The sequence below is a fragment of the Carassius carassius genome, chromosome 43 (assembly GCF_963082965.1).
Source record: "Carassius carassius chromosome 43, fCarCar2.1, whole genome shotgun sequence".
NCBI classification, from domain to species: domain Eukaryota; kingdom Metazoa; phylum Chordata; class Actinopteri; order Cypriniformes; family Cyprinidae; genus Carassius; species Carassius carassius.
In genome coordinates, this window is record NC_081797.1 from 19,860,696 (window position 1) to 19,884,825 (window position 24,130).

At 41.4% G+C, this 24,130-nt stretch overlaps 1 protein-coding gene across 1 annotated transcript; it reads left to right on the forward strand.

Annotated features, from left to right (window-relative positions):
• Positions 1–2,983: 2,983 nt before the first annotated feature.
• On the forward strand, positions 2,984–16,903 carry LOC132125041 (NLR family CARD domain-containing protein 3-like). The gene is made up of 8 exons (XM_059536255.1): positions 2,984–3,020; positions 11,353–11,425; positions 12,349–12,468; positions 12,649–14,472; positions 14,861–15,034; positions 15,570–15,743; positions 16,227–16,273; positions 16,357–16,903. The coding sequence occupies exons 2-8, from the start codon at positions 11,376–11,378 to the stop codon at positions 16,896–16,898; spliced, it is 2,931 nt and encodes a 976-aa protein (XP_059392238.1). The 5' UTR covers positions 2,984–3,020; positions 11,353–11,375; the 3' UTR covers positions 16,899–16,903.
• Positions 16,904–24,130: the final 7,227 nt, after the last annotated feature.

The window sequence follows — 24,130 nt, forward strand, 5'->3', positions numbered from 1 at the left end:
ATAATGTTCTGTCACAAAAAAAATACTGTGCTATAGATATTGAATAGCATCCTATTTTCTTTAATGTGTACAAATGTATAAAAACAAGAAGAAGAGGGAGAAATGTAATTGGGCACAGGGCAATCACCAATGTGCCAGGGCAGCGAGGGGGTAACATCACCCTTTGCGCTGCTATCACACAAAATGGGGTCCTCCACCACCATGCAAATCTGGGACCCTATAATGCAAATCTGATACTTGCATTTCTTGACCAATTGCATGAGATTGTCACAGCATTACACCAAGTGGACCAGATGCGGTACATTGTCGTTTGGGACAATGTCTCATTTCATCGGGCTGCTCTGGTCCAGAACTGGTTCCATGATCACCCTGATTTTGAAGTTTTATACCTTCCCCCATACTCCCCCTTCCTGAATCCTATAGAAGAATTTTTTTCAGCGTGGCGGTGGAAGGTATATGACCTGCGGCCTTATGAGCGTTTGCCCCTCATTCAGGCCATGGAACAGGCATGTGATCTTATTGAAGCAGCTTCAGTGCAGGGGTGGATTCGTCACACAAGGCGATTCTTCCAACGGTGCCTTGCCAATGAAGACATAGCCTGTGATGTGGATGAAATCTTATGGCCTGATCCAGCCAGACGGAGAGACGGATAGTTACAGTATTCTTGTTGCTTTTACAGTAGTTTTCTTTCATTTCTGTTTACTTTTACTTTACTTTTCTTCAGAGTCAAAGTGTATGTACTGTCATGCAGTAATTTTTATTTGTCTATAGATTTTATTTGTTTACAGTAACTGATATCATTGTTGGTTGATTACTGTAACTGATTATGGTAAGAAATACTGTAAGTATTGAAATAAATACTTGAAATATTCAGTCTGCAGCATCAAGTGTTGTGCAGTGCTTGGTAAGGTTATAGTAGGGCTACAGTATTTGTCTACATTCTCCTTATATCTCAAAACAAATCATGAATAATGTTGTGAGTTTCTCACTATTTTTTGTCACCTAAATTATCTCTTACATACAGTAAGAATGTCTGGCCAAAAATCTTTTTTTTTTTTTTTTTTTTTACAAATGTGTTTTTTATTTATCACAGCTGGCTGCAATAGTATATGATCATTGATGACTGTTTTGGTTAAATGAAAACAAATAGCATTTTCACAAATATGTGTATATGTTTTGACTGAAGTGTGTCATTTTGCAAACAATCTAGGAATTTTGCTAATTGATTGTGGTGTTTGGATAATTGTGATTATATTTTGACAAAAAGAACTCTGTTTTCAAAATTGCGTGTAAACAATTGAAAAAAACTGTAACATTCACTTAAATATTGACTCACATAATAAATTATTTATTGTGTCTGTTTTGATTCATATTTTGTCTTTTTTACATTGAGATGGCCAGGGCTCACCTGCAGATGAAGGAAATTATGAAACTACTCTGTGTCGTCAAATTGTGAAGCTCAAACACTGAAACAGATCACTGTTGGTTCTCTGTGTGTTGACTCTGTGTAGTTTTACTGTATCATGAAGCTCCTGTGAGGACGCTGAACATCTGCTGATGGAGATCAGCTGTCTATTTTTTGAAGAGAGCTGTCTACAGATTTTGCTGCTACCGATTTAAATGAGCTTCTGATTAAATGAAGAACTTTATTTTGTGTGAACTATTCCTTGAAAATGTATGTATTTCAATGTGAACATAAAATAAAGCATGTTTAGGCCAATGGCTGTAGGCTAACGTCTGAACAAAAGGTGATGTAGTAAGCAAGTTCAATTTGTATTTTGTTGTTGTGACAAGTTAAATTTTAATTCATATTATGTGTTTTCAGTCATTTAAAACAGCTTTAAAAACAACTACTTTCAGACTAATCTTTCAGAACATGCATGTTATCAATCAGTTGTGAGTAACTATACACTGTAAAATCCAACAGCTGTTCTAACAAACTGTCATGAATCCGGTCCATGGACTTCGATTTGTACCTCACCAGATGTCACTAACTCATCATACTGACTTCCTCACTACACTCACTGATGCACATCACATTGGACTACATTTCCCATACACCACTTCACTAATCACACACTTGTATCCAATTAGACACAATCTTGTTTCCTGCAGGGGGAGCTGGAGGTGCAAGTCAATGTGCTGAAGCAGGATCTGGAAATGACTTCAAACAAATCTGTGAAACTGCTGCTAAAAACAAACCAGATGAGTCCATACATATTTATACAATAACCAAATGTTATTATATTATTATATATTATTACAGATGGAGGTGTTTGAGACACTTCATCAGTTCCTGAAGGAGGATGAGGAGCAGAAGAGAGACAAGATTCAGCAAAACACGGTCATTAGTGCTGACAAACAAACAAACTGAAATCCCTTATTTGCCATATTACACAGCATACACATCCTGAAAACTAGTTTAATTTCCATTCATATTGTCTGTGTTGAGTTACAAACAACACAACAGCTTTGAGACTCACCTGAGATGATGATGATGATGATGATGATGATGATGCTCTGCACCACTAGAGGGAGAACAAGACGAGAAAGAGACAAGAGTCACCTTTGACCAGGAGACTAAATGAAAGTAAAAGGAAGGATAATATTTTGAGAGTTTAATTCTATGCCTGGACTTTTAAGTGGCAGCACAGTGCGGTAAGTTCAGAACTTGTTCTTTATGTAACCACATACAGTAGATATGTAGAAATAAGTTGGTAATGGTAATCGTGATAGTAAGTTATTGGGAATGTAATATTTTGTTGCCAGAATATTTTTTACATTTTAAACTGTACTAATTATACTATTTATCAGACAATATCAATAAAACAATGATTGTTTATTCTCTGCACAAATGACAGAATATGAGATGCTTGTTAAAAGTCATGATGTGCACTTATTTTTTAAGCAAATATTTTTGTTTTAGCTTACAGTACAAACAAAGTAGTGCTGAGTTCTGCATTTCTTTTGTATCACAGGTACGACATTATTACTAAACCTATACTGCTTATCTACTGCAGGTAAATATCCATAATTGTACTGTCACAAACATTAAAAGCTGAATGAACAGTGAGGAATTAAAAAAATTGAGCTAATATTTATAAATGATTGCATATTTTCTGTAAATAAACACTGCAAATGATGTATGGCAGTTCCTCACACAAACTGATCTTGAGTTACCTTTGAGTTTGAGTTTTCCAGTTATTATTTTGAGTTTACCAGGAGTTATGGGGTTTGTTTTAGTTAGTTTTATTTGTGCTGTCCCAGAATACACTGTAAAAACTCATTGTGCAGAACATTATCGTTTGTACTACAGAAAACTGCACATTTTACTTAACAGGTGAGTATCCAAAGCTACTGACAATAGTCTGCATTTAACTGTGTATGTTTATTTAACTTTTTTTTTTTACTTTAAATGTTATATTGAATTTTAAAATCAGTGAGGGATGTTTGCATCATGTTACTTTAACCCTCTGAAGTAGATTCACACGTATACGCGTTATGAGTCATTTTCTCCTGATAACCCCGAAAAGAACTTAAATTAAACTTTCAGTTTTAATCGTACAGATAAGAGCAATACATCAATCGAATCTGTAAAGGGTCTACTTTTTTTTTTGGATACAGACATAATAACAACAAAACTTTGTGCACTTATAAAATAAAGATAACAAACAAGGTGTGCTGTCTGCAGCCTTTGTCTGCGCTGATCTTCATTTACAAACACGTCATTAAAATGAACTGTAACTCCGTGAATACTCAACGAAAATATATGAGAGAGATATCTATAGAAAGGCTGACATATGTACTTTTAAACTAAATAAGTGGCGCCGAAAACAGATATTCTGTGATAAAGTAATCCATATGAAAACAAAGAAATGTCTGTTCCCTTTCGAGAGTACTCTCGTACTGCGTAAGCTAGCTTACGCTATGGGAAAAGGTCCCCTTTTCTCGAGAATATGAAGCCAAAAATTATCCTTAATTTTTAAATAATGTAAAACGCAGTGCTGCAGCACAGCAGACCCAAGCGAAGCGGCTCGCGCGCTTATTGGCTGTGCTGCGGCAACTGCAGCAACCTATGGTGAGGCGGCGGAGAGTAACGAACCAATGGGGGCGCGTCGCGCCCATTGGACGTCAGAGCGCGCCAAAATAGGTGTGGCTGGAACTATATAAGCCACCGCTTCACCATAGGGATCAGATTTCATCTCCTTCAGCGATCTCACCTGCACTTCGCTGTCTTCTCCGGAGAAGCCTCTACACGCCGTCGAAAAGCCTCTCAGCGGGATAGCACTGCAACGCAGATCTGAGGACGCCGGCTCGTGCTTCATCTCGACGCCGCCTTCAGCACTCGCTTCCTGCTGCGCCATCCGGCGTGACTATATCCTTTTCAAAGCTAGTGTGTTTGCCGCTGCATCACACTTTTTTCCTCCAGAATTCGAGGCGTTGTTTCAAATGCCTCGGGCCTGCGCTTCCTGCCGAGGCCCTCTGCCCAGCGAGGAACGCCACATCATCTGTGTCTCCTGCCTGGGCCGCGAGCATGCTGAGAGCGCACTCTTCAAGGGCAGCTGCCCTGAGTGTGACGACATGGCTATATCGACCCTGCGGGCTCGATTAGCTCAAACCAGCCACGATGCTCCACCCGCTCCGCCTCTTCTCTCTCAAGTGCCACGTAAGAAACGCCGCGATCAGAGAATGCCTGAGCATACTGCTACACGCGAGCTCACGCCGGAACACTCCCCGCGTGCCTCGCCCGCTCTCTCTCCTTCGCCTGTCCTCTTCGTGGACGAGCAGCGCCAGTCCCTGCTCACCAGCGCCCCCTTCTCCTTCGGAGCGCCTGAGGCGGAAGAGGACAGACACGACAGCCTTTCTCTCGCCGCGTCCAGTAGTGAGGAATGGTCGGGCTCCATTGCGGACCCCCCCCCCCCTCTACAGCACCCAGCTGCACCGGACAACGCGCCGATATCGACACGGAGCTTACTCGCGTGCTTACAAGGGCTGTCAGCGACCTTCAGCTCGACTGGTCTCCTCCAGACGAGCCCGCGAAAAGCAGGCTGGATGAATGGTTCCTGCAGGGGCGCCCTTCGGCCCCTCCGCAAAGAAACGCCCCCTTCTTCCCGGAAGTTCACAATGAACTCACGAAGTCGTGGAAAGCCCCATTCTCCGCACGCTTGAAGACTTCTGTCTCGTCAGCGCTCTCCTCTGTCGACGGCGCCCGAGACCACGGTTACGAGAGCCTCCCCCCTCTCGAGGAGGCTATTGCTGCACACCTCTGCCCGCCCTCAGCCGCTGGATGGCGGTCGAAGCCTGTGCATCCATCCAAGCCGTGCCGCACCACCTCAGCTCTCGCTGGCCGAGCTTACACCTCCGCTGGTCAAGCTGCTTCGGCTCTACACACCATGGCTGTGCTGCAGGTTTTTCAGGCCAGACTTCTCCGTAACCTGGACGAGTCTGCCCCAGATACCTATGACTTTAAAGATCTCCGCAGCGCTACTGATCTAGCCCTGCGTGCGACAAAGACCACAGCACAAGCGATCGGCCGAAGCATGGCAAGCCTCGCTGTTTTAGAGCGACACCTCTGGCTCACGCTCACGGAGATGAAAGACGCCGACAAATCCGCCTTTCTCGACTCTCCTATCTCGCCTTCCGGCCTCTTTGGCCAGTCGGTTAAGGGTTTCGCTGAACGCTTCACTGAGGCTCAGAAAACGTCACAGGCAATGAGACACTTCCTGCCGAAACGCTCTAGCTCTGCTGCGGGACGCCGTAGAAATGCGCCAGTCTCGCCCAGCGACCAAAACCCAGCACCGCTCTCGCTCTACGAGCCGCAAACTGCCAGAGAGACGGGGACCTCGGCCCAGGATTGTGCTGAACCCCGAGCCTCCGAAGCCCTCCTGACCTTCGGGCTGAAAAGACCGTGGTTAAGTCCCGCTGCGGCCGGACCACCACACAAGAAACCTCACATGCGTCCTCCAATCCCCTCACTAAAGGCGGTTGGAGATGTCTATACTGCAGTAAACGAGCCTGTTACAATGCACGCACGCCTGCACACAAACGCCGTTTTCACGGCGACCTCAATAAAGCACAAAAAGAGCTTTTTCTATGTAGGCAGTGTGCCCACTACACAGTACGCACCCCTACATGTATACACACTCCCCCAAGTGTCACAAAGACTCACTCGGGTCTCCTTTCATGCCCACCTTCCCGCTCGCGCCGGAGGTGCTCTAAATGTAGCGCGCGTGCCCACTTCTCAGTGCGCAACCCTACAAATAAGCGCTGTCACCACAGTGTCACAAGCACAGCATACTCGAGCTACTGGTCCCCTCATAACAGGCGGCCAGTGCCCGAAGCACATTCAACCCATAGCCGCACGAGCCGCTGCATGGCAGGCCATCCCCGGCATATCAAATTGGGTTTTGAATATAATAAAACGAGGTTACTCGCTCCAGTTCGCTCGCAGACCGCCGCGCTTTCGCGCCGTGGTCGAAACGAAAGTGAAAAGCGAAATGACACACGTCCTTCGCGCCGAACTGATAAACCTTCTTGCAAAAGGGGCGATAGAAACTGTCCCCCCTGCGCAGCGCGAGTCAGGCTTTTACAGCCGCTACTTCCTCGTACCAAAAAAGGATGGCGGTCTCAGACCCATCCTAGATCTCAGACGTTTGAACAAAGCGCTTATGACGCGATCGTTCAAAATGTTAACTACCAAACAAATACTCGCGCAAATTCGCCCGAGGGATTGGTTTTTCTCAGTGGATCTGAAAGACGCTTACTTTCACATTCAAATAGCACCCCATCACAGGCCATTCTTGAGATTCGCCTTCGAGGGGCAGACTTATCAGTACATGGTTCTTCCATTCGGCCTCTCCGTAGCGCCCCGTACGTTTACACGGTGCATGGATGCCGCTCTCGCACCCCTGAGAATGCGGGGAGTGCGAGTATTGAACTACCTCGACGACTGGCTAGTTTTAGCCCATTCCGAGGAACTACTGACGACACACAGATCCTGGATCCTCAGCCATTTAGAATGCCTGGGTCTCACGATCAACACTGTCAAGAGCGCTCTGTCTCCCAGCCAGAGGATTTCCTTTTTGGGGATAGACATAGACTCTGTGACATGTACAGCGCGTCTGACGTCACAGCGCGCTCTCACTATTCAGCATTTAGCCGTGTCGTTCAAAGCCGGGTCTCTTTACCCGCTCAAACGATTTCAGGAAATGCTAGGTCTGATGGCATCAGCCTCTGCGGTTCTCAAACTGGGCCTGCTGCGCATGCGCCCACTACAGCGCTGGCTGAGAGACCGTGTTCCAGCGCGCGCCTGGATTTCCGGCCGCGCGAGCATCAGGGTGACCCACGGCTGCATCACAGCTCTGGCCCCTTGGAAAATAGCCAACTGGTATCAGTTAGGCGTAAGCACGGGCGCTGTCTCGAAATGGAAAGTAGTCTCGACAGATGCATCCAACCTCGGTTGGGGCGCCCTGTACGAGGGCAGGTCTGCCTCCGGCCTCTGGTCGAGCCCGGAGCGACTGTTACACATAAACTGTCTGGAGATGATAGCGGTCGAACTATCCCTGAAAGCTTTCCTCCCATTTTTAAAGGGCCACCACGTTCTGGTCAGATCAGACAGCATGTCAGTGGTGGCCTACATAAATCGCCAGGGTGGTGTCAGGTCAGAAACCTTGCACACCCTGACCGAGCGTCTTCTGACATGGGTACATTACAATCTGCGCTCGCTAAAGGCAGCGCATGTACCTGGCATCCTGAACCGGGGCCCGGACATGCTTTCCAGGGCGAATGTTCCCCCTGGGGAGTGGTCTCTTCACCCACAGACGGTTCAGTTGATGTGGAGCATCTTCGGCAGGGCAGAGGTCGACCTCTTCGCCTCAGAAGACAACGCTCATTGCCCAATATATTTTTCAAAGAGCAGGGACGCGCTGGCCCTCGATTGGCCCAGACGCCCGCTTTATGCCTTCCCACCGGTCGCGATGCTACCGCAGGTCATCGATCGGGTCAGGAAGAGCAGATGTGCTATGCTGCTAGTAGCCCCACTCTGGACGACCCAACCTTGGTTCTCCGAGCTGATGCAGCTGTCCAGTACAGCCCCATGGCCAATACCGCTGCGGAAAGATCTCCTCACGCAGCTGAAGGGCGCGCTCTGGCATCCCCACCCCGAACTTTGGGCCCTTCATGTATGGCCCCTCAACGGGTACCCGGGAACCTCCCTGAGGGAGTGTTAAAGACCATTACGGAAGCCAGAGCGCCCTCAACCAGGCGCCTATACGCGCAGAAATGGTCAGTGTTCTCCACCTGGTGCGGGACACGGAACCTAGACCCTCACTTATGTGACGTGACGGAGATACTCTCCTTCCTACAGGAGCGTTTAGATGCGGGCAGATCCCCGTCTACGCTCAAAGTGTATGTGGCAGCCATTGCAGCTTCTCATGCTCCGGTGGCCGGCCTATCACTGGGAAAAAACGAACTGGTCATTCGTTTCCTTAAGGGAGCTCGTCGGATGAACCCTCCCCGACCCCCTTCAATCCCTTCCTGGGACCTGTCTACGGTCCTAGAGGCCTTAAAGGGCCCCCCTTTTGAACCGCTTCAGTCTGTCGATATGAAGCTTCTTTCGTTCAAAACCGCTTTTCTACTGGCTCTGGCCTCAGTCAAGCGAGTGGGGGATTTACATGCGCTATCTGTAAGCGCTGACTGTCTCGAGTTTGGGCCTAATGACTCCAGAGTCATTCTCAGACCAAGACACGGCTATGTCCCCAAGGTGCTCTCAACACCGTTCAGAGCGCAGGTCATCTCGCTGTCAGCCCTTTCCTCGCAAAGCGACGAAAGCAACGCGAGCTTCATCTGCCCCGTCAGGGCTCTTAAAACCTATATTGCGCGCTCCGCCTTATTCAGGAGGTCGGACCAGCTCTTCATATGCTTTGGTGGGCGCACCAGAGGTCTCGCCACCACGAAGCAAAGCCTATCGCGATGGATAGTAGACACTATCTCGCTGGCTTACAAATCTAAGGGCCTTCACTGCCCGTTCGGCATCAGAGCCCATTCCACCCGAGGTATGGCCTCGTTATGGGCGTGGTCCTGCGGGATACCACTGGATGATATCTGTGCGGCGGCAGGCTGGGCCTCTCCGTCCACATTTATTAAATTCTATAATCTGCAAGTCCCTGCCCTGCAGGCCAGGGTACTTTCTATATAGACGTGCTAAGCCTTATCACGTCCCCCTTTTTTCGTTCCCTATATAAAGCTCACTAAGGTTGGCTGTTGGGACTGGGATTTCTCCTGCTATAAAGACCCGAGCTCTCGCCTCGGGCTGTGACAGGTCGAAGTTCCCGAGCACGCACGGCGTTTTACATTGTGTTCCCATAGCGTAAGCTAGCTTACGCAGTACGAGAGTACTCTCGAAAGGGAACGTACTCGGTTACTAACGTAACCTCGGTTCCCTGAGATGAGGGAACGAGTACTGCGTAACCTGCCGTGCTATGTGCTCAGACCGGGTGATCGCTTCAGTCGATTTAAAACCTGATCCCTATGGTGAAGCGGTGGCTTATATAGTTCCAGCCACGCCTATTTTGGTGCGCTCTGACGTCCAATGGGCGCGAAGCGCCCCCATTGGTTCGTTACTCTCCGCCGCCTCACCATAGGTTGCTGCAGTTGCCGCAGCACAGCCAATAAGCGCGCGAGCCGCTTCGCTTGGGTCTGCTGTGCTGCAGCACTGTTTTTTACATTATTTAAAAATTAAGGATAATTTTTGGCTTCATATTCTCGAGAAAAGGGGACCTTTTCCCATAGCGTAAGCTAGCTTACGCAGTACTCGTTCCCTCATCTCAGGGAACCGAGGTTACGTTAGTAACCGAGTACGTTTTTCATGTCTCCCTTCATTATGTCTAATGTGACCACGCCCCCGCGCTGAACGCGCTATTCAGATTCAAACTGAAGCGCGCGGCTTGAATACGCCCACACAGAAGAAAAAGCAGCGAGACTGTTCTTCAAGTTTTTATTTTACTGTTTGCTTCGCGATGAGAGGAATAAGACATAATTCACCCCAAAAAGATGTGATGTGGTTGAAGATTTGAGAAATGGATTTCCTCAGAAAAAAGATGAAGCACTTTATTCAGCAGAGATCATAAACATGAGTAAGTCTCTTTTTATTTATTTATATACTTGTACTAGTTTACACATAACGTGTAAACATTTTACTAGTCAGACTTTTTCCAAAGACTTTTTCCAAACTATAATTCCTGACTAAATGTATAATCAAGTGAAATATTATGAAGTTTCAATAACAATATACAATACTATACCATTCAAAAGCTTGATAAATAAATGTAACTGTAACAAATGTAACAAACAATGCTGTTCTTTCAATTTATCCCCCATAAAAAAAACTGAAAAATATTCTCAGCTCTTTTCAATAATAATAATAATAAATGTTTTTTGTAGAAAATAAGATTGTTAGGATTAACATAGGATTTGTGTGACTGGAGTAATGATGCAAAAAAATTAGTTTGAAAGTCAGCTTAGATTTTGTTAATAAACTGTTTAACTGCTCCCCCAAGTGGATATTAAATTATGTTGTGGGATAATCAAATATATTCTAAATAAACTACAAACATAAAATTATATAGATTTATTTTGTTCTCACATTCTTTCTTGTAACTCTTCCCTCTCAGTGACACAGATGACTGAGAGGCTCATTATGCAGCTCATTATGCAGCTCATTATGCAGATCGCTATGAAGCTCATTATGCAGCTCATTATGCGGCTCATTATGCAGCTCATTGTGCAGCTAATTATGCAGGCCTTTGTCTTCTCAGGTGTAAATCACAATGATATTATATGTTAGTTGATGTTTACTCGCATATGACTTTTACCAACAAAAAGTGTCTTAGAAAATTTAAATCAATATATTGTTTTCTGTAAGTGAGTATACAAGATGATTTTCACATAATTTAGAAAGAAAAATTCTAGGCTACAAGCTCCAGTTCTCAAAAATCCCGGGAACCATTGTTCTGTATGTGTTTTATGGCTTTATTCAAGTGATTTAACATTTTTCGTTTTTCACTAACCATGCATAACATTTTTTTTTCAAAAACACAATCATGTACATGCATGCATTTCACATATAATTATAGCCAAGTTTGTGCTTATTACAGTGAGATTAGACTTTACCCATTTAGATATTTATAAGAAAATGAAAAAAACACAAATGTCAGGGCATGACAAAACTTCTCCAAGGCCCAAAAATACCCTTAGACTCCAGAGGGTTAAAGGAACAATAAAGAAGTGCTTACATCTGCCATGAGATTATTTAATTAAAATGTGACATTTTTATATATATATATGCACATTTAGAATTGGAGGAAAGTGCTTCCAAAATGAGTTCCAATGAGCAAAGAGAGAATGAAGACACCTCCAGTGAATCCAGGTATGGCATCAGCACGTTTGCAACTTTTTATGAAGATGATTGTAACAATGTTCTTTCGTGGAAAGAAGGAGGCTGGAACCGGCGGACAATCAAACAGAAACTTTAACTACAAAATAAACACAAAACAGCGCGGCAACCCCTCACGAACGAATGCCACGCACAAACAAAATCAAAACACTAAATTAAACCCAGGCCTGGTCCTCTCTCATCCTTCACTGTCGTTGCTCCTGTTTTATATCCTTCCATCTCCTCTGTGGGACTCGAGACCGGTGAGTGGCGCAGGTGTCGCTCATTTCTCAATCACTCCACCGGCCTCGCCCCTTTCCCACCGCTCTCAGCCCCCCGCCCCACTCGCTACAGTGAGTTATATCTCTTTATCTCAGACAATAGAGCATGGCTCTCACAATGCCAAGATCATGGGTTTGATTTCTTTAGGCTTATTCACACTGCACCAACAGATGCTGGCCAACGCTACACCACTTTTTTTTAGGTTTGTTGGATCAGTGTAATGTTGGCATCTGTTGCCATATTCAATCTGTATTTGATGGGTTGCAGAATATCTGAGACGTGACAAACTTTAATCTGGTGATTGTTTGCATCGGCTGATTTCTGTCAGTGCTGTGTCCAATAAACTGAATGTATCTTAACTAAATTAATAGCCAATGTAATGTTGTTTTTTATTATTATGTAATGTCTGTATAATTTATTAAACAAATACAATAATAATAATTAATATAGCTTTAATAATTATAACAATACTGAATGCTAAATAAAAGGGGAAAAATCATTAATGGACAATGCTTATCTGTTTATCAAATAGTGCAAGTGTGTATCTTAATATACAATAATACTGTGTGTGTGTGTGTGTGTGTGTGTGTGTTTATATGTACTATGCATACTTGTTTGTCTTTTGTCACTATCAGCAGAAAGAAGAGACTGAGATCAGAATCTGCAGGACCCAGCAGCAGTGTGTCTGTGAAGAGTACACAATCCATGCCTTTATACCCTTCATTCAGTGATGGAACAGAGGCCTCTGCCCCAGAGTCAGTATACATATTTAGCTGCTGATTTACTGCAGTTTCATTTAAGAAACCCTAATGAACACTAAATGTTCTCCAAAATAAGCAACACAGAAAATCCACACTGATATGTTTCTGATCATCTTCAGCAGCCATTGCAATTACTGTTATTTCCATTTTGGCTGTGCTTTCTTTTAATTTCAGGAGTGTGGAGAAAGATAATAGATTTGCATCCCACAATCAGACCCACATCAGGGAGGAAAGACCTGAAGCAGTCCTGCAGAGAGTCAAAGACCAACACAAAACCAGTATAAAGAACAAGTATGCACACTTATTTGAGGGAAACAAACTAGAAGGAAATGAAACCCTCTTGGCCAGGGTCTTCACACAACTCTACATCATAGACGGAGAGAGAGAAGGAGTGAATGAAGAACATGAGGTTTTACAGATGGAGAAAACACCCAGAACACAACACAATCCAATCAGCTGTAATGACATCTTTAAACCATTACCTGAACCAGGATGTGAAGAGAAAGAGAAAATCAAGACTGTTCTTACTAAAGGCATCACTGGAATTGGAAAAACCGTCTCTGTGCAGAAGTTCATTCTGGACTGGGCTGAGGGAAAAGACAATCAGGATGTAGATTTCATGTTTGTGTTTCCATTTCGAGAGCTGAACTTGATTCAACATCATCAGTACAGTCTTCACAGACTTCTGCTGGACCTTCATCCTGAACTTCAAGATCTGGACTCAAAGATTTACGAGGAGTGTAAAGTTGTGTTCATCCTAGATGGTCTGGATGAAAGCAGAATCACACTGATGTTCTCAGATGATGAGAAAGTTTGTGATGTGAATGAATCTTCATCAGTGGGTGTGTTGATGTCAAACCTCATCAGAGGACAGCTGCTTCCCTCTGCTCTTATCTGGATCACCTCCAGACCAGCAGCAGCCAATCAGATCCACTCCAATTACATTAACCGTGTGACAGAAATTCAGGGATTTAATGACCCTCAAAAAGAGGAATATTTCAGGAAGAGAATCAGTGACCAGCATCAAGCCAACAGAATAATCACACACATCAGAAGAGCAAGAAGCCTCCACATCATGTGTCACATCCCCGTCTTCTGCTGGATCTCATCCACTGTGCTTCAAAACCTCCTGAAAGAAGATCTCAATGCAGAAATCCCTCAAACTCTGACTGAAATGTACATCTACTTCTTGCTGATTCAGATTAAGAGAAAGTCTGATGAAAGAGATCCAGAGAAACTCCTGAAGTGCAACAGAGAAGTGATTGTAAAACTTGCAGAAGTGGCTTTCAATCAGCTGATGAAGGGCAATGTGATGTTCTATGAGGAGGACCTGATTGAGAGCGGCATAGATGTCACTGACGCCTCAGTGTTTTTTGAGATTTGCACTGAGATCTTTAAGAAAGAATCAGTGATTCATCAGAGGAAAGTCTACTGCTTCATTCATCTGAGCGTTCAAGAGTTTTTTGCTGCTTTCTATGTGTTTTATTGCTATTTAAGCTGCACAATGAAAGCTCTGAAGGTTTTTGATTTAATGCACAATTTGCATAAAGGTGTAGTAGATAAAGCTTTAGAAAGTAAAAATGGACACCTGGATCTGTTCCTGCGGTTCTTGCTGGGCATCTCACTGGAGTCCAATCAGAGACTGTTAGGGGATCTGCTGACACACACAGAAAACAGCTCAGAGAGCATCAGTAAAACCACACTTTACATTAAAGAGAAGATCAAAGATGGACAAGCAGTCTCCGCTGAAAGAGCCATCAATCTGTTCCTCTGTCTGCTGGAAGTGAAGGATCAGACTCTGTCTAGAGAGATTCAGGAGTTTCTGAAATCAGAAAAACATTCAGAGAAGAAACTCTCTCCAACTCACTGCTCAGCAATCGCCTACATGCTTCAGATGTCAGAGGAAGTGCTGGATGAGCTGGATCTCAAGAAATACAACACATCAGATGAAGGTAGAAGAAGACTGATATCAGCTGTGATCAACTGCAGAAAAGCTTTGTGAGTGTGTAACCCCTGTCTTACAATGAAGAGTCCTTTCTGAATGCAATTATACTTTTCTACCCTGTTAAAAAAGCATATGCTGGTTATGTATGTTTTAATACATGGCTGATGGTTTGAGCTGGTTTAAGCTGGCCATGTGCTGGTTCTAAACTGGTCCTAGCTCCTGCTCAGTACCAGCTTAGAACCAGCACATGAACACCTAAGAAGCAGCTTAAACCAGCAGCCATGCATTAAAACATACCTAACCAGCATATGCTTTGTTTTCAGCAGGGTATTGTTTTGCTTATTTTTAGAATGTCCCGATCTGTTGAACAGCAACTAAATGCAATGCTAATTGTAGAATGAGGTTAAGATTTTGATTGTATTGTGTTCTGTTATTTTTCAGTCTTCCTGGCTGTAATCTCAATGTCCAACATTGTGAGATAGTGACATCCGCTCTACAATCGTCAGACTCTGTCCTTAGAGAGCTGGACCTGAGTAACAATGACTTGCAGGATTCAAGAGTGAAGCTGCTCTCTGATGGTCTGAAGAGTCAAAACTGTAAACTGGAGATACTGAGGTCTTTAGAACATCACACATTCATAAATTCTCAAGATTTTTCAAGGCAGCAGATCTTTAAGATCAGTTGTCACCAAACACTTTCCCTCTTTCTGCCCAGTTAAATCTTTGAAATTAAGTTGACGAGGGAGATGGTGTCAGGTTTGGGAGGTTTGCCTAAAGACTTGATGTCTGATTTAAAAGAAAGGAAAAATGTATCTTTCTGCAATGTCTATAGATTACACTAATATAATATGTCTGCAGACTATTTTATTTTTTGTTACCAAAGTTCAGCACAAAGTTCAGAGTTGTGTTTTTAATGTGCTGTCAAGTTAAAAATATTTAGATTAAACTTTTTCTAGATGTTGTGTTGGATTTGATCGATTGTTACATGATCTTTCTTGTCACTTCAGAGCATTTCTGCATATTGTTTTATAAGACGAGAATTCCAGTAAGGACATGCATACTGGTTTAAAACTGAGATCAACAATGATTCCTCTGGTATTTGAGAGCTGAGTGCTTCACAGATGATGTAATCTGTCGATGTGTGTTTGTAGGTTGTCAGGCTGTATGGTGACAGAGGAAGGCTGTCGTTATCTGTTTTCAGCTCTGAGCTCAAACCCCTCACACCTGAGAGAGCTGGATCTGAGCTACAATCACCCAGGACAATCAGGAGTCCAGCTTCTCTCTGACAAACTGAAGGATCAAAACTGCTCACTAAAGATACTCAAGTATGTGGGGTACAAGTTTAGAAATACTTTCTGCAGCAAGAGCCCACACTTCACCTCTCTGCATTTACTAATTAAATCCCTATCCTCAAATAATTTATCTATCCACTTCAGACAATCCACTCACTATAAGTAACTTTGCAAGTACAAGTCAGTTTATTCTACTAAAAACAACTCTAACTGAGTTAACAGTCTAACAGTCTAATACTCAAATCAGAGTTAGTTCACATGAAGTTGAAAGTTACGTACTGTATGTTTAGTACAATGTCTAAAGTACACTATCATAAAAACAAAACAAAACCTGTTCACTATGGACTGCATATATTAAAACACTGAGATGTACAGCTCTGTAAACTGCTTTGTAACAATTTTTATTGGCAAAATTATATACAAATGAACTGGAATCATTAAATTTAAGGACTGTATGTGAATAACTCTTCCAATTACTTGTCTGTACTATGTCTGTATGTTTGTGTGTCATTTTAGTTTGGACCATGGAGAGCCTTTCAGGATCCAACCAGGACTGCAAAAATGTAGGTTTCTGTCTGGCACACTCTTGCACGTTTTATGAAAACAAATAAAATTATGCAACTGTTTTGTCTCTCTCGGGGTTTAGATTTCTGTGATCTCACACTGGATCCAAACACAGCGAGCACTCAACTCATTCTGTCTGGGAACAGAGAGGTGAAATATGTGGATGAGCAGCAGCCGTATCCTGATCATCCAGACAGATTTAGATATATTCCTCAGGTTCTGTGTCGAGAGAGTCTGACTGGACGTCATTACTGGGCGGTTGAGCGGACCGGCTGGGCTCGTGTAGCAGTGGCCTATAAAACAATAGACAGGAAGGAAGGGACTGTTGGTAAGTTTGGATACAATGACAAGTCCTGGTGTCTCTTCTGCACTGTTGATGGATTTGTTTTCTGGCACAACAATCTGAATCACAACATCCCTGCCCCTTCACCCTCCACTAAAAGAGTAGGAGTGTATCTGGACTGGCCGGCCGGCACTCTGTCCTTCTACAGTGTCTCTGACACACACACACTCACACACTTACACACATTCAACACCACATTCACTGAACCCCTCTATGCTGGATTTAAGGTTTTTAATTCCTCTCTGTCACTGTGTAAGATCACACAACAGACAAACATCTGACTGAGTCATGGTCCTACTGTATGTCTGATTATTAGAAGATTTGATTTAAGGAGTATGTAATGTATGAATTTAACTATAGAAATAGTGATTACATGATTGTGTAAAACTACTGTATACTCAATCTCTCTTTCAATTAGATGTATGTAACTATATCAAAACAAAATGTATTTTTCTTAATATTAAATTGCAAAATATTGTTACTGCTATTGATGTGGAATACGATTAAGGTTAAGGACAGGTTAAGGGATAGTGATAGGGTCAACAGTCTGATTATAGATTTAACTACAGAAATTATTAACATATGTGATATTTATGGTCTATAATAGAGCATATTTAAGAGAGCAAACACACATTTGTATTGTACGTCATTCATATTGTTTCTATTTCTCTACAAAACATTACTTCCTACACGTATATAAGATATATGTACTGCAGTTATTATGTTGTTATTCTGTTACTGTTTATTCTAACTGTATGTTGTGTGCTGTGTTGTCTTCACAAGTAAGTAGATACCTGAAAGACACAATCTCTGTTTCAAGGATTTATTATCACATGATGATATTGTGAAGCAGTATTTTTTGTTTGGTATAATAACACTTGTTGAAATTGTGTTGCTCAGGCGATGTCTAACTGAACGTGGAAAACTATTCAATAAATTCTACTGATTATTACCATCACTTCATCTTCTGCTTTCTGAAATCCACCTGCCTCTGTCTGTGTTTGGACTGACAGAAAAACTGATTTTATGTTGACACATTTAATGTGTGTGGGATTTTGAAATGAAGAGTGACTGAGATCCTCTTGTTTTCTCAGAAATTAATGTGAGACAAAAGCGAACGAACCAGTTTCTCCGGATGTACTATTCCTGCAGTGTGTTCACTGTAAATCTGAAGTGTTTAATGTAAATCTGCAGAGTATTTATAGTAAATTGTATAATGATCAGCTCAACTCTTTTCTATCCACAGAGTGCAGTCTGACACGACTCAGATCAAGTACTTTCAGTGTGTTCATTAATTAATGAACTGTTAGTTGGATTCAGTGCAGTTTGAGGAGGACTTTCACAATATATTGCTCTCCTTTACAGAGATCAGATTCTTGTCAGACGCTCCAATGACAATTGTTGAATTAGCACAAAAATGAATTCTTCCTTTAAAACTTCAATATATCTATGAGGACTTCACTCACAGACAACCAAACTATTTTCATGTTGTTATTAAACCAGGTTCGAACTAATCTACTAATTTACATAATACTAAATACAGCAGAGAAGCTTAATATTATGTGAATAAATACATTAAATCAGTATCATCTGTACACTAGGCAAGGTCATAACATTATTTCAATGCACAGAAGTTAACTGTCTCTGACAGGAAGTACATGGTGAGTTAGGATTGGAGCCTGAGACTGAATTGTCTCCATCTAGAGGTGAATGTGCAGCATGACACAGACACATTGCATTGAGAAGCACGGGATGTGCCCTTGATGTTTAAAAATAAAGTGTGCTTATTATGGAAATAATATAGCTTAGCATACCTTAAAAGATTATACTGTTATATAATTTTACTTGCCATAAAATCGAAGTGCATTAATTAGTTTAAATTGATATTAAACACAGTTAGCTGAAATTCGGTGTATTTGACCAATTGTAGATATATAGAATTTCATAATTACTTTGATTCATAATTTTCTGTAAAACGATGTAAGTTCATGGTAAACTAAAATATACTTGAACTCTATTTTGATTCAAATTATTTGTCTTGTATTTAAAAATAGCTATTTGTAATCAATGATAACATTTTAATTTCTATTACCTTCAAGTGTAACGTCAGTTAAAATTATGATAAATTAATTTACAATTATTAATTTACAATTAAAATAATTTTAATTATTTGACAAAAATGTATTTATGGCATTCATTCATTAAAAAATTGGTACAATTCAATCCAGACCAGATGGATCAGCACCTAGAGAGGACCTACAGCCCTGAAAGACAACTAGAGTCCCAGATACAGATCCCCTGTAAAGACCTTGTCTCAGACGACCACCGGGACAAGGGACAAGTTTGAGAACCAGAGGTCTGGAGCCGGACAGCTAGATAGATTTTTGTTTTCATGGGGTGCTTTATAATATGGATATATATACAGTACAGACCAAAAGTTTGGACACACCTTCTCATTCAATGACTATGAAAATTGTAGAGTCACACTGAAGGCCTCAAGGTCTATTTGACCAAGAAGGAGAGTGATGGGGTGCTGCGCCAGATGACCTGGCCTCCACAGTCACCGGACCTGAACCCAATCCAGATGGTTTAGGGGTGAGCTGGACCGCAGACAGAAGGCCAAAGGGCCAACAAGTGCTAAGCATCTCTCGGGGAACTCCTTCAAGACTGTTGGAAGACCATTTCAGGTGACTACATCTTGAAGCTCATCAAGAGAACGCCAAGAGTGTGCAAAGCAGTATTCAAAGCAAAAGGTGGCTACTTTGAAGAACCTAGAATATGACATATTTTCAGTTGTTTCACACTTTTTTGTTATGTATATAATTCCATATATAATTCCACATGTGTTAATTCATAGTTTTGATGCCTTCAGTGTGAATCTATAATTTTCATGGTCATGAGAATAAAGAAAACTCTTTGAATGTGAAGGTGTGTCCAAACTTTTGGTCTGTACTATATATATATAAGCTTTACCGCTTGTCGATTTAAACATTAAAGCATCCAAACACAAGACGCGGAAAAGAGAACAGAGCTGGTTACTCGCGCGTTGTGTTCGGTAGAGAGAGAGAGATCGAGAGCCGCGTATCACAGACAGCGACACTGAACCCAGCTCTCTTCTGCGAAGTTCTCCTCGAAGTCCCTCCTGCACCTGAACCAACAAATACAAATCGCAGTTTGAACAAACAAAAAGATGTGAAAGAGCCCAATTCAGTACTCGCGGTGTTCTGGTGTTCAGGGCTCACGCAGAGAAAGGCGTCTCAAAACACTTGAACATCGAATTTGCTTATTTTTGCTCTTGTGTCGACAAATACATACAAAATATGTCAAAATATCCACCTTGGAAATTATGCTGGAAAAAACTGTCAGTTATTTCTTAAGTGAAAGTAAACAGTTGAGGAAAAAATGGGATGTGTATTATATTGGATGCGTTCATCGTCTCTTAAAGTGACCGCGCCTAATTTAGCGACTGGCTGCTGTAATGTTAATCCAAGAAAATGAAAGAAAATCACTCACTGCTCTTGACTGAATTACTTTGTAGTTTTAACAGTCAAACCAAAAATGATTCAGACACCAGATATAATTTTTGATAAATATAGCAAAACTGTAATAATGTGAGAAACGTTGAAGGTGTCTGAATAAATGTAGGTTTGATTGTATATTTCATTTTTACATTGAAGACTATCCAATGCTATTTTACATTTAATTATTTGGTTTCTGTACCTTGACACATACAAATTTGAAAAAAACATTGTGTAAATAGCACAAATAAATAAAAATAAACGAACATACAAATTAAACAATTTCAAACAGGGCCCACTGGTACAACCTTCACTGGGTCCCTGTTGACCCCAGCTACGGCCCTGCTCACGCCTGTTTCACACATACTCCGTCTGCAGTGCGTATGCAGTCCGTGTGTGTTACGTATGTGGTGCAGCACGGACTCGATTTGCAGTTTGCTACTTGGTACGTAAACGATCGCTGTACTGCTGCAGATGCAACGCTCCTGGAGCGCAACTGGAATCCGTTAACATGGGTGTGTAAAAGAATATGCAACGCATACGCACTGCAGACGGAGTATGTGTGAAACAGGCGTAAGGTTGTTTGCACCTTGTGCAATGAGGAATTAGTTTACAGCTTTTTCAAGCACTTTGTGATGCATTTTGGAAACAAGAGATGAGCCCCTTTTCTAATGCACCACCTAGCTTGATAAACCCCTTCTCAAAGACTTACTGTTAGTCAATTTTATTTGGGTAACACACATATTCTGAATGCCTTCGGCAGAATTTGAATGAGCCATTTTAATCTAGATTAACCTAGATTAATTTCAAGATCACAGTGAGATTAATCTAGATTTAAAAAATTAATCTATGCCCACAACTAATATATATATATATATATATATATATATATATATATATATATACATATATATATATATATCTTATATTTATCTTGTTGTTCAGTATTTGGATCAGTTTGATGAGATTCACCTTTATTTTCGGTCTTCGTGCTCGAGGGGCCTTCAGTGGATCCCCACAGAGAACTCCACCAACACCTCTGCTAACATCTGCAGACACCTATAAATACCTGATATTATACTTAATATTGTAGTTATTGTATAAAAACTATCACGTGTATGGCAGCTTATTAGAGTCAACAGGCCTGCACAATATGGGGACACAATTTAATTTTTCTGATGAAAATTTAAATTGCTATATAAAAATGAATACTAATATTAACAACAACAAGAGTTATAATAATTATTAGTAATAAATGTATGTATTATAACAATAACAGTTATATAAAATATAATAATTATAATAATTGTAAATAATTTAAAATAAACCAAATAATATATATATTTTTTAATTAATTTATTTTATTAATAATCGTAATTTTACTCCATGTTTACTGTGTTTGTAGTGCTGCACAATTTGGCCAAATTCTTCATTGTATATAAAAATAATAATAATAAATTAATTTCATTAATCAAGACAATAACAATAATAACTGTTGCTATTTTTATAACCAGTAATATTATTATTTGTATTATTACTACTGAATAATTGTTATTTTTAATATAGTTCATTTCTATTATTACTAATTATATTTAAATAAAACATTAAGCAATTATTAATAAAATGTTAAACAAAAGGAAAACTATTACTATTGTAATATAATTAATTCATTAATAATAATAATAATAATAATAATAATAATGATAAATTGATTAAACAAAACAAGAAGTATTACTATTATAAGAACTATATTATAATGAATAATTCCAATTTCAACGATTAATAAAAAAAAAAAAAAAAAAAAACATTAAACAAAATAAATTGTACTACTGTATTATCTCAGAGTTTTTATTCAAACAAAAATAATAATTTATTTTCACAGTACAACTGTAAAATTATAATAATAATATTTATGGCTTTCTTAACTGCTTCATTTGAAGTCACGCTGTGGTTTAGGTATTATTTCTGTAGTTTCTCTCTAGAATAGCGTGTCATGAACATGAACTGTGTGCAGCAGGAGTTTACTCATGACTCGTGGTTCAGGACGGTGATGTCGGAGCCGGAGGACCCTGGTCTGGATCCGCTGCAGGAAGATGGAGAGACTGCTTCTTAAACACATGGATTGTTGCTGTGTCTGTATCTGTGAGCTCCAGGCCGTCACTGACTGAAGCGTCTCTGATGGATTCTCTGAGAAGAGTCCAGTCCTGCTGTGAAGCACTGCAGCTCTGAGGTTTGTCCTCTTCAGCAGGAAGGTCATCGAGGAGGATCAGCTGAAGGATCAGCTCTCGCACCGCAGACCTGAAGCTGTAGCCTGAGACCTGCTGCACAATCCACATGTCAGAAATCTGTCTGGAATATGAGTGCATTCTGCAAACCAAATTTGTCATTAAAGAAGCAAAACAGGGGGAAGATGATTCTTCATGTTCCTCAGAGGCTCCTGGAGCGGGACGGGTGCACACAGGGTTTCCTTCCAGTGAAAGTGTCCTGAGATTCACACCTTAGCCAGATCTTCAACCTCGTTCTCCTCCAGATCCTCCAGCCAACTGACTGGACAAAGGTCTGAGACGCTCCTGAGCAAAACCCATCAACATTTATGACCCGGTCACTTCTTTAAGTGGCTTAAAAATAAACATGCTGTAGTTCACAGTAAGTAAAAGTGTAGTTTGCTTGATTTTAAAATACCTTCTATTAAAATACATTCACATTAGAAAAACAGGTTATTAGAAAAGTTATATAAGAAAGTATTTTTTTATCCATTCAGTCTCTGTAAGCCATTGCCTGTGAATGTTGTTTGATAACTTTACGGAGGAAAGAGCTGAATTCTCCTCCTGGTCGATCAGACCACATCAAGTCAGACCTAAAACCTGCAGATATATTTGAATTTTTGGGAGAATAGCTTCTTTATGGATGTAACAAATGAAGGTCTTATTGCACAGATGAGATCAAACTGTCATTCATTTTCAGGCAAGTAGATTCCTGAAACAAGACGACAAAAAAACGCAAATATACATCAGTTTTCACAGATGGTGAAGTATTTATTCTTATCCTCTCAGTCATAATCGAATGCGTTGATTAGTTTTGTGTGTGATTGTGTTGATCAGTGTTGTGTGTGTGTGTTTGTTTCGATCAGTGTTGTGTGTGTGTGTTTGTGTCGATCAGTGTTGTGTGTGATTGTGTTCATCAGTGTATGTGTGTGTTTGTGTCGATCGGTATTGTGTGTGTTTGTGTCGATCAGTGTTGTGTGTGTGTTTGTGTCGATCAGTGTTGTGTGTGATTGTGTCGATCGGTATTGTGTGTGTGTGTGATTGTGTCGATCAGTGTTGTGTGTGATTGTATTGATCAGTGTTGTGTGTGTGTTTGTGTCGATCAGTGTTGTGTGTGTGTTTGTGTCGATCAGTGTTGTGTGATTGTGTCGATCAGTGTTGTGTGTGTGATTGTGTCGATCAGTGTTGTGTGTGTGTGATTTTGTCGATCGGTGTTGTGTGTGTGTTTGTGTCGATCAGTGTTGTGTGATTGTGTCGATCAGTGTTGTGTGTGTGATTGTGTCGATCAGTGTTGTGTGTGTGTGATTTTGTCGATCAGTGTTGTGTGTGTGATTGTGTCGATCAGTGTTGTGTGTGTGTGATTGTGTCGATCAGTGTTGTGTGTGTGTGATTTTGTCGATCAGTGTTGTGTGTGTGTTTGTGTCGATCAGTGTTGTGTGATTGTGTCGATCAGTGTTGTGTGTGTGATTGTGTCGATCAGTGTTGTGTGTGATTGTATTGATCAGTGTTGTGTGTGTGTTTGTGTCGATCAGTGTTGTGTGTGTGTTTGTGTCGATCAGTGTTGTGTGATTGTGTCGATCAGTGTTGTGTGTGTGATTGTGTCGATCAGTGTTGTGTGTGTGTGATTTTGTCGATCAGTGTTGTGTGTGTGTTTGTGTCGATCAGTGTTGTGTGATTGTGTCGATCAGTGTTGTGTGTGTGATTGTGTCGATCAGTGTTGTGTGTGTGTGA